Below are 12,689 nucleotides of genomic sequence, written 5' to 3' on the forward strand. Positions count from 1 at the left end.
CACCTGCAGAACACACACCTGCAGAACACACACCTGCAGAACACACACCTGCCAACACACACACCTGCAGAACACACACCTGCAGTACACACACCTGCAGTACACACACCTGCCAACACACACACCTGCAGTACACACACCTGCAGAACACACACCTGCAGAACACACACCTGCAGAACACACACCTGCAGTCCACACACCTGCAGAACACTCACCTGCAGAACACACACCTGCAGAACACACACCTGCAGAACACACACCTGCAGTCCACACACCTGCAGAACACACACCTGCAGAACACACACCTGCAGTCCACACACCTGCAGTACACACACCTGCAGAACACACACCTGCAGTACACACACCTGCAGAACACACACCTGCAGAACACACACCTGCAGAACACACACCTGCAGTAGACACACCTGCAGAACACACACCTGCAGTACACACACCTGCAGTCCACACACCTGCAGTCCACACACCTGCAGAATACACACCTGCAGAACACACACCTGCAGTCCACACACCTGCAGAACACACACGTGCAGAACACACACCTGCAGTCCACACACCTGCAGATCACACACCTGCAGTCCACACACCTGCAGAACACACACCTGCAGAACACACACCTGCAGTCCACACACCTGCAGTCCACACACCTGCAGTACACACACCTGCAGAACACACACCTGCAGTCCACACACCTGCAGTCCACACACCTGCAGTACACACACCTGCAGAACACACACCTTCACATGCTGACGATCCCTGCAGTACCTGTTCGCTCAGGTTCCCAGTGTACCCAAGGTACAGACGAACCACCTGAAATACGCTAATGAGTGCCAGTCCTGTTACTGCCAGACACTGGTAGTATGTTGGCAGCAGAGAGAACTGTAAATTTCACTCACACACACACACACACACACACACACACACACACACACACACACACACACACACATAGAAACTGCAGTGGGGTATAAAATATGATATTATACCAACCATCTCACTGTGCCAAAATGAGATGTATGTACAACATGCCAAAACTGTATGAATATAGAGTTAATTCATTTCTGCAGGACACACCTTTAATTCCAGCATGATGACCTCAGAGACCCACCAGAAAGGGAAGAATCATGACATGTCACATGACACTGCTCTGTTCACTGAGAACAGTTACATAGTGAAGAATAGCAACTATTTCAACAAATGAATTCTCCTAAAATTCTTACAAAAACCTTACATTTTAGCATTTAGTACAACATATTAGTACAGGTTTGAAATAAACTATTTTGTTGTGACACATTTTTAATACAGTGTTTAGGTTAGGAATGAGAACCTAAACATTTACATGTTTTAATGAAGGAAATATTAATTACTGCTACAAGCATCGCACAAATATACCGAAACCCAACAGCTCTACCCCACCAAGTATAAATGCGAGTGAACATCTTAATCCTCTCTGAAGATCTCACCTTCATCCTCCGCCATCATCTAGTTCCTCATGTCACTGTTATCCCCCCGTTTGTAACTGAGAAGCGCTGAAGTGTCTGTCTGTGTCAGACCCCTCTCAGGTGTTTGGGTGTCGGCATGTCCAACACGGGCGTGTCAGGCTTACGGGAACATTCACCCCCTGCTGTTATCTGTCCCACACAAACTCTAGTTGGCTGTGTGTCAGCCAAGATTAGCAGCATGCATCTGAATGCTAACCAGATTAAATCTGAGGAGGCAGACCATTTGACAGTGGATTAGCGTTAGCCATGCATCTGTCCCCCCCTTCTCCACCGCACCGTCTGGATTCTAATTAAATGTGTCAAATACCTCTGGGTAGGCATCCTTAACAGCTAGTACACTGGTTCCTAGAGAGTGGGTATCAGACAGTTTAGTTTGGAGACAAAACTCTCACAATTACACTTGTCATTAGATGTGACAGATTTCTCATTATCCTTACTCAGTTGGAGCTGATGTATAGTGTCGGCTGCTTTGAGAAAAAAAGCTTTTCACATTTTCCTGTGAATGAACACACCATCACACCATGAGATGATTTCCAAACCATTTATTATAATGAAGTTCACAGAGTGCTGAAGTGATTAGTGGATGTAGCTGCACCAAGCTATCATTGTCTCAGCCCAAATCCTGACCCCTTTTCGAGGTCTTGGGGACCTGGGCGTCATGTTTGTCTGGGTGCAGTTACAGCGACTGGCCACCAGGTGTCACAGTTCGTCCCGTGGCGCTCTCAGAGGGAAGTTCTGGAACTCTTCAGGTACCGTCTCGCCTTTCTTTGACCTCTTATAGAAACCCAGAGAATCGAGGAGATCACTGATCTCATCTGCCTTCATCTTCTTCACAGGAACTGTCTGAGGGCAAAAAAGCGGCTCAGTTGTCAGGTAAGTGATCAAGAATAACACAGGAGACTTATCAACAAAACCTTTATTAGCCGCTGTAAATATGGACCAGTGCTGTGGAACTGTGGGTAATGTAGGCCTAAGGGTGGCTCATTCCATTTGTTGAATATTTTTTGTAAATGTGAATCTGAGAAGTCAGTGGAAGCACCCAAGAGATGTCTTACCTTCACCACTACGTCCTTGTCATTGTAGAAGACAAGGCGAGGGTTTTTATCTTCTCCAGAGTCGTACTCTAGATTATGACTTTCACACATGGGTTAAAGCAAACACACACTCAAGACGTTGGGGGATGGACAACATTTGTTTCAACTCCTGTAAGGAAATTGCACCTGTGTATAGACATGCCGCAGCTCTGAGATCCCAGCACGGTCCTAACCCCTCAACTCTAGACCCCACTACACCAACACAACACCATCCTAACCCCTCAACTCTAGACCCCACTACACCTACACAACACCATCCTAACCCCTGAAGTCTAGACCCCACTACACCTACACAGCACCATCCTAACCCCTGAACTCTAGACCCCACTACACCTACACAGCACCATCCTAACCCCTCAACTCTAGACCCCACTACACCTACACAGCACCATCCTAACCCCTGAACTCTAGACCCCACTACACCTACACAGCACCATCCTAACCCCTGAACTCTAGACCCCACTACACCTACACAGCACCATCCTAACCCCTGAACTCTAGACCCCACTACACCTACACAGCACCATCCTAACCCCTGAACTCTACACCCCACTACACCTACACAGCACCATCCTAACCCCTGAACTCTAGACCCAACTACACCTACACAGCACCATCCTAACCCCTGAACTCTAGACCCCACTACACCTACACAGCACCATCCTAACCCCTGAAGTCTAGACCCCACTACACCTACACAGCACCTTCCTAACCCCTGAACTCTAGACCCCACTACACCTACACAGCACCATCCTAACCCCTGAAGTCTAGACCCCACTACACCTACACAGCACCATCCTAACCCCTGAACTCTAGACCCCACTACACCTACACAGCACCATCCTAACCCCTGAAGTCTAGACCCCACTATACCTACACAGCACCATCCTAACCCCTGAACTCTAGACCCCACTACACCTACACAGCACCATCCTAACCCCTGAACTCTAGACCCCACTACACCTACACAGCACCATCCTAACCCCTGAACTCTAGACCCCACTACACCTACACAGCACCATCCTAACCCCTGAAGTCTAGACCCCACTACACCTACACAGCACCATCCTAACCCCTGAACTCTAGACCCCACTACACCTACACAGCACCATCCTAACCCCTGAAGTCTAGACCCCACTATACCTACACAGCACCATCCTAACCCCTGAACTCTAGACCCCACTACACCTACACAGCACCATCCTAACCCCTGAACTCTAGACCCCACTACACCTACACAGCACCATCCTAACCCCTGAACTCTAGACCCCACTACACCTACACAGCACCATCCTAACCCCTGAAGTCTAGACCCCACTACACCTACACAGCACCATCCTAACCCCTGAACTCTAGACCCCACTACACCTACACAGCACCATCCTAACCCCTGAACTCTAGACCCCACTACACCTACACAGCACCATCCTAACCCCTCAACTCTAGACCCCACTACACCTACACAGCACCATCCTAACCCCTGAACTCTAGACCCCACTACACCTACACAGCACCATCCTAACCCCTCAACTCTAGACCCCACTACACCTACACAGCACCATCCTAACCCATCAACTCTAGACCCCACTACACCTACACAGCACCATCCTAACCCCTGAACTCTAGACCCCACTACACCTACACAGCACCATCCTAACCCATCAACTCTAGACCCCACTACACCTACACAGCACCATCCTAACCCATCAACTCTAGACCCCACTACACCTACACAGCACCATCCTAACCCCTGAACTCTAGACCCCACTACACCTACACAGCACCATCCTAACCCCTGAACTCTAGACCCCACTACACCTACACAGCACCATCCTAACCCCTGAAGTCTAGACCCCACTACACCTACACAGCACCATCCTAACCCCTGAAGTCTAGACCCACCTACACCTACACAGCACCATCCTAACCCCTCAACTCTAGACCCCACTACACCTACACAGCACCATCCTAACCCCTGAACTCTAGACCCCACTACACCTACACAGCACCATCCTAACCCCTGAACTCTAGACCCCACTACACCTACACAGCACCATCCTAACCCCTGAAGTCTAGACCCCACTAAACCTACACAGCACCATCCTAACCCCTGAACTCTAGACCCCACTACACCTACACAGCACCATCCTAACCCCTGAACTCTAGACCCCACTACACCTACACAGCACCATCCTAATCCCTGAACTCTAGACCCCACTACACCTACACAGCACCATCCTAACCCCTGAACTCTAGACCCCACTACACCTACACAGCACCATCCTAACCCCTGAAGTCTAGACCCCACTACACCTACACAGCACCATCCTAACCCCTGAAGTCTAGACCCACCTACACCTACACAGCACCATCCTAACCCCTGAACTCTAGACCCCACTACACCTACACAGCACCATCCTAACCCCTGAACTCTAGACCCCACTACACCTACACAGCACCATCCTAACCCCTGAACTCTAGACCCCACTACACCTACGCAGCACCATCCTAACCCCTGAACTCTAGACCCCACTACACCTACACAGCACCATCCTAACCCCTGAACTCTAGACCCCACTACACCTACACAGCACCATCCTAACCCCTGAAGTCTAGACCCCACTACACCTACACAGCACCATCCTAACCCCTGAAGTCTAGACCCCACTATACCTACACAGCACCATCCTAACCCCTGAACTCTAGACCCCACTACACCTACACAGCACCATCCTAACCCCTGAACTCTAGACCCCACTACACCTACACAGCACCATCCTAACCCCTGAACTCTAGACCCCACTACACCTACACAGCACCATCCTAACCCCTGAACTCTAGACCCCACTACACCTACACAGCACCATCCTAACCCCTCAACTCTAGACCCCACTACACCTACACAGCACCATCTTAACCCATCAACTCTAGACCCCACTACACCTACACAGCACCATCCTAACCCATCAACTCTAGACCCCACTACACCTACACAGCACCATCCTAACCCCTGAAGTCTAGACCCCACTACACCTACACAGCACCATCCTAACCCCTGAACTCTAGACCCCACTACACCTACACAGCACCATCCTAACCCCTGAACTCTAGACCCCACTACACCTACACAGCACCATCCTAACCCCTGAACTCTAGACCCCACTACACCTACACAGCACCATCCTAACCCCTGAACTCTAGACCCCACTACACCTACACAGCACCATCCTAACCCCTCAACTCTAGACCCCACTACACCTACACAGCACCATCCTAACCCCTGAACTCTAGACCCCACTACACCTACACAGCACCATCCTAACCCCTCAACTCTAGACCCCACTACACCTACACAGCACCATCCTAACCCATCAACTCTAGACCCCACTACACCTACACAGCACCATCCTAACCCATCAACTCTAGACCCCACTACACCTACACAGCACCATCCTAACCCCTGAACTCTAGACCCCACTACACCTACACAGCACCATCCTAACCCCTGAACTCTAGACCCCACTACACCTACACAGCACCATCCTAACCCCTGAACTCTAGACCCCACTACACCTACACAGCACCATCCTAACCCCTGAACTCTAGACCCCACTACACCTACACAGCACCATCCTAACCCCTGAAGTCTAGACCCCACTACACCTACACAGCACCATCCTAACCCCTGAACTCTAGACCCCACTACACCTACACAGCACCATCCTAACCCCTGAAGTCTAGACCCCACTATACCTACACAGCACCATCCTAACCCCTGAACTCTAGACCCCACTACACTTACACAGCACCATCCTAACCCCTGAACTCTAGACCCCACTACACCTACACAGCACCATCCTAACCCCTGAACTCTAGACCCCACTACACCTACACAGCACCATCCTAACCCCTGAACTCTAGACCCCACTACACCTACACAGCACCATCCTAACCCCTGAAGTCTAGACCCCACTACACCTACACAGCACCATCCTAACCCCTGAACTCTAGACCCCACTACACCTACACAGCACCATCCTAACCCCTGAACTCTAGACCCCACTACACCTACACAGCACCATCCTAACCCCTCAACTCTAGACCCCACTACACCTACACAGCACCATCCTAACCCCTGAACTCTAGACCCCACTACACCTACACAGCACCATCCTAACCCCTCAACTCTAGACCCCACTACACCTACACAGCACCATCCTAACCCATCAACTCTAGACCCCACTACACCTACACAGCACCATCCTAACCCATCAACTCTAGACCCCACTACACCTACACAGCACCATCCTAACCCCTGAACTCTAGACCCCACTACACCTACACAGCACCATCCTAACCCCTGAACTCTAGACCCCACTACACCTACACAGCACCATCCTAACCCCTGAACTCTAGACCCCACTACACCTACACAGCACCATCCTAACCCCTGAACTCTAGACCCCACTACACCTACACAGCACCATCCTAACCCCTGAAGTCTAGACCCCACTACACCTACACAGCACCATCCTAACCCCTGAACTCTAGACCCCACTACACCTACACAGCACCATCCTAACCCCTGAAGTCTATACCCCACTATACCTACACAGCACCATCCTAACCCCTGAACTCTAGACCCCACTACACCTACACAGCACCATCCTAACCCCTGAACTCTAGACCCCACTACACCTACACAGCACCATCCTAACCCCTGAACTCTAGACCCCACTACACCTACACAGCACCATCCTAACCCCTGAACTCTAGACCCCACTACACCTACACAGCACCATCCTAACCCCTGAACTCTAGACCCCACTACACATACACAGCACCATCCTAACCCCTCAACTCTAGACCCCACTACACTTACACAGCACCATCCTAACCCATCAACTCTAGACCCCACTACACCTACACAGCACCATCCTAACCCCTCAACTCTAGACCCCACTACACCTACACAGCACCATCCTAACCCCTGAAGTCTAGACCCTACTACACCTACACAGCACCATCCTAACCCCTGAAGTCTAGACCCCACTACACCTACACAGCACCATCCTAACCCCTCAACTCTAGACCCCACTACACCTACACAGCACCATCCTAACCCCTGAAGTCTAGACCCACCTACACCTACACAGCACCATCCTAACCCCTGAACTCTAGACCCCACTACACCTACACAGCACCATCCTAACCCCTCAACTCTAGACCCCACTACACCTACACAACACCATCCTAACCCCTGAACTCTAAACCCCACTACACCTACACAGCACCATCCTAACCCCTGAAGTCTAGACCCCACTACACCTACACAGCACCATCCTAATCCCTGAACTCTAGACCCCACTACACCAACACAACACCATCCTAGCCCCTCAACTCTAGACCCCACTACTTACACAGCACCATCCTAACCCCTGAACTCTAGACCCCACTACACCTACACAGCACCATCCTAACCCCTCAACTCTAGACCCCACTACACTTACACAGCACCATCCTAACCCATCAACTCTAGACCCCACTACACCTACACAGCACCATCCTAACCCCTCAACTCTAGACCCCACTACACCTACACAGCACCATCCTAACCCCTGAACTCTAGACCCCACTACACCTACACAGCACCATCCTAACCCCTGAAGTCTAGACCCCACTACACCTACACAGCACCATCCTAACCCCTCAACTCTAGACCCCACTACACCTACACAGCACCATCCTAACCCCTGAAGTCTAGACCCACCTACACCTACACAGCACCATCCTAACCCCTGAACTCTAGACCCCACTACACCTACACAGCACCATCCTAACCCCTCAACTCTAGACCCCACTACACCTACACAACACCATCCTAACCCCTGAACTCTAAACCCCACTACACCTACACAGCACCATCCTAACCCCTGAAGTCTAGACCCCACTACACCTACACAGCACCATCCTAATCCCTGAACTCTAGACCCCACTACACCAACACAACACCATCCTAGCCCCTCAACTCTAGACCCCACTACTTACACAGCACCATCCTAACCCCTCAACTCTAGACCCCACTACACCTACACAGCACCATCCTAACCCCTCAACTCTAGACCCCACTACACCTACACAGCACCATCCTAACCCCTCAACTCTAGACCCCACTACACATACACAGTGAACCCTGCTGGATCTGAACATCCATCTCCATGCTAATCTGAGCCAGGGTGGATACTACAATGCCCAGCGCTCCATCAGGAAGTTGTAGAGCTCTGGCATCTTTTTGATGGATCATCCGACCACACTGGGAGCCTAGAAACAGAGAAGACAACGTCGTTGGACAGAGACAGAGAAGACAACATGGGTGGACAGCCCGTTCCTCAGTTACTAAAGTACAAGCCATTCGCTCACCCAGTGGCAGGAGTCACACACAGTGCATGTGTGCAGTGAAGAATTACAGAGAGGAACTGTGGAAAGGTTTGATGTGGCGGTACAGTCATGAAGAGCGTTCACCAGTCAGGAGACCAACCATTCCATTTCCTGCAGCCTTTACACATTGTACAGATCAACACTAACATGATACTACAGATCAACACTAACATGATACTACAGATCAATACTAACATGATACTACAGATCAATATTAACTCTGCTCTAAGATAGTGGGGAAGATAGGACAGAATAAACTCTGCAGATCAGTGTATTCTTGCATGTTATTGTTAGTGTGCAGCAGTCACTGTGTTAGTAGATAAGATGCAGAATAAAACACACTGGTATTAGATGAAGTGACGGAAACACATTCCTAAAGGAAACAATATGAAAACTTGGAAAAAAATATCAGGGATTTAAAATAGAAGGAGAGAGAGAGAGAGAGAGTGTGTAAGGTTCACCACGCTTGGCCCAGTGGCAACTGGAATACTGGGAGCACTGGTCCCTATGGTGGAGAAGTGGCTCTAACATATTGCAGGAATGAGGACATTTATCTCAAGACAAGAAGAACGCTACCCTCGGAGGAGAAGTGTCCTGCACTGCTCTATGAAGCCTCCAGACCTCTGACAGGAGGCCCATGTCGGAGAAGAAAAGAAAGGTAGTATGTATGTATATTTGGGTATTTTGATGTCCTCCTGAGGGGAGAAACCTTTATGCTGAGTTGCCATAGAAAAACTGGTCTTCAGCAATTAAAGCTTTGATAACACAGAGATACGCTAACACTCAAAACTATGAGAACGATCTGAGAGACTTTCACCTGGTGTCTGACAAGGTGACCATGAAACCCACATAAACAAAACCCAAACAACCCTTCAACCCGGCAGACACTCACCAGCAGTTTGGCCCGGGCTATGTCGAGCTGTCGTTGGGTGTTGGGAGTCTCTGTGGTGTTAGCTGCTGCCCCCAGCACAGCGCAGAGAGTCAGGAGCAGCGAGGCAGGGAGCTCCATGCTGAGGTGACCGGTGGGTGCGTGTGACGGCTGAGGGGAAACGCAGGTGCACTGATAGCAACACACGCAGGCTCGTGGCGGAAACTGATTGGACTGTAGAGTTCTGTTTTTTTTTCTCAGCTAGAAAAAAAGGTGAAAGCAAACAGCCAATTTAACACATCATCGTTTTGCCAAATCTAACAGCGTTGTAATGCTGTAAAGCTGTGGATGAGAAATTATGATCTCGGTCAATTAGCTCACAGTGTCAAATCATATTTAAAAAACTTGTGCATTTAAATTTGTAGAAAATGTATATGAAAAAATGTAAGAAGAAAAAAAATGTAAAGCGTGAATGAAATAAAATTAATTGTCATTTGACTTCTTACCACACAATATTTTGACACCACATAACTCGTACTCAGATCCCAAAGAATGATTATCAAACAAATATCTTCAGAGAAATTGCTGAAGTACCTTTAAGAAGTTTTCTAACAAAATTGTTTGCAACTTACTGAACTAAGCAAATATTGCCTGGTGTAAATAGACACCTGCATGTTTGTCAGAGATTCCCACAGCAGCTCACCAAGAGCCAGGACAGCTGGACACTAGCTACAACACTCCCACTAGCTACAACACTCCCACTAGCTACAACACTCCCACTAGCTACAACACTCCCACTAGCTACAACACTCCCACTAACCACAACACTCCCACTAACCACAACACTCCCATTAGCTACAACACTCCCATTAGCTACAACACTCCCACTACCTACAACACTCCCACTACCTACAACACTCCCACTAACCACAACACTCCCATTAGCTACAACACTCCCACTACCTACAACACGCACTCCCACTACCTACAACACTCCCACTACCTACAACACTCCCACTAGCTACAATACTCCCACTAGCTACAACACTCTCACTAGCTACAACACTCCCACTAGCTACAACACTCTCACTAGCTACAACACCCCCACTATCTACAACACTCCCATTAACCACAACACTCCCACTATCCACAACACTCTCACTAGCTACAACACTCCCACTATCTACAACACTCCCACTATCTACAACACTTTCACTAGCTACAACAGTCCCACTAGCTACAACACTCCCACTACCTACAACACTCCCACTACCTACAACACTCCCACTATCTACAACACTCCCACTATCTACAACACTCCCACTAGCCACAACACTCCCACTACCTACAACACTCCCACTAGCCACAACACTCCCACTACCTACAACACTCCCATTAGCTACAACACTCCCACTAACTACAACACTCCCACTAGCTACAACACTCCCACTACCTACAACACTCCCACTAGCTACAACACTCCCCCTACTTACAACACTCCCACTAGCCACAACAATCCCACTAACCACAACACTCCCATTAGCTACAACACTCCCACTATCTACAACACTCCCACTATCTACAACACTCCCACTAGCTACAACACTCTCACTATCTACAACACTCTCACTATCTACAACACTCCCACTATCTACAACACTCCCACTATCCACAACACTCCCACTAGCTACAACACTCTCACTATCTACAACACTCTCACTAACCACAACACTCCCACTAACCACAACACTCTCACTACCTACAACACTCCCACTAACCACAACACTCTCACTACCTACAACACTCCCACTAACCACAACACTCTCACTACCTACAACACTCCCACTAACCACAACACTCTCACTAGCCACAACACTTCCACTGGCTCCTGCTGAATAAGATTGCTGATGTTTTTGAAGGAGGTCTCTGGTGCTGTGGATGATGTTGTCTTGTAAACACCTGATCTGGCCACAGATCACATGACTGGACTGTTTGTCCAGGTATATAAATACATTCTGTAATATGCCAATAACTAAATTGTTTCATAGGATTACTCATGCACTTACTGTGCATTTATAGTAAGTCACCAATAGATGGCGATAACGTCCAAGTTTGTATTCCAATGCTAAAAAAAAGAAAAGCACAAAGTATCAGTTGGGGGAGGGTGAGGGGGGGGGTGGGGGGGGGGGTGCCAGTTTTGCCACAGACAGAAATGTTTCCAGTGAAAATGAACCACTATCCATAGGAATGCAACACAAAACCAATGTTATATCATCAGCCAGCAGACACAGGACCCCCTCTCTCTCTTTCTTTCCCTCTCTCCCTCCCTCTCTCTCTCACTCTCTCTTTCTCCCTTGCTCGCTCTCTCTCTCTCTCTCTCTCTCTCTCTCTCTCTCTCTCTCTTTCTTGTAGGATGACATGTATATGATGTGTCAGAGATGTGTCCAGATTACAGAGCACCTCATTGGTGTGGGAACAACTCCGCTTACGTGTGATATAAGTGAGCATATATTCCATTATTTTACTTTTGTCCCATCTGATTGTAAAGCTGCTTTGTGACAACATGTGTTGTAAAAATTGCTAAATAAATAAGTTTGACTTTGACATTCAGAGCAGTACAGTGTGTGACAGAGAGAGAAAAAAGAACTGTTTTGAACTGTTTTTCTCCAGACGGTGTTATGCAACCACTTCACTATGTAAAGCACATCTGTGGAAGGGATTGACAGTGGACAGTGCAGATTGGTCCAACTGCATTGGGATCTAATGGAT

General features: G+C 48.9%; 1 protein-coding gene and 1 long non-coding RNA gene across 2 annotated transcripts in view; one reads left to right on the top strand and one right to left on the bottom strand.

Moving 5' to 3' along the window:
• Positions 1-2,104: 2,104 nt before the first annotated feature.
• selenoe (selenoprotein e) lies at positions 2,105-11,837 on the bottom strand. The gene is made up of 5 exons (XM_076989842.1): positions 10,427-11,837; positions 9,945-10,181; positions 8,859-8,935; positions 2,576-2,654; positions 2,105-2,363 (listed from the first exon to the last, which is right to left on the bottom strand). The coding sequence occupies exons 2-5, from the start codon at positions 10,059-10,061 to the stop codon at positions 2,220-2,222; spliced, it is 417 nt and encodes a 138-aa protein (XP_076845957.1). The 5' UTR covers positions 10,062-10,181; positions 10,427-11,837; the 3' UTR covers positions 2,105-2,219.
• Positions 11,838-12,283: 446 nt separating this feature from the next.
• LOC143491097 (uncharacterized) overlaps positions 12,284-12,689 on the top strand; it is a 1,422-nt gene continuing 1,016 nt past the window's right edge. Inside the window, exons 1-2 of the long non-coding RNA XR_013125087.1 lie at positions 12,284-12,420; positions 12,591-12,689. The exon at positions 12,591-12,689 is cut by the window's right edge and continues 82 nt beyond it. This is a non-coding gene — a long non-coding RNA (uncharacterized LOC143491097). The remainder of the gene's footprint in view (positions 12,421-12,590) is intronic.

Source organism: Brachyhypopomus gauderio, unplaced genomic scaffold, assembly GCF_052324685.1.
Source record: "Brachyhypopomus gauderio isolate BG-103 unplaced genomic scaffold, BGAUD_0.2 sc71, whole genome shotgun sequence".
NCBI classification, from domain to species: Eukaryota; Metazoa; Chordata; class Actinopteri; order Gymnotiformes; family Hypopomidae; genus Brachyhypopomus; species Brachyhypopomus gauderio.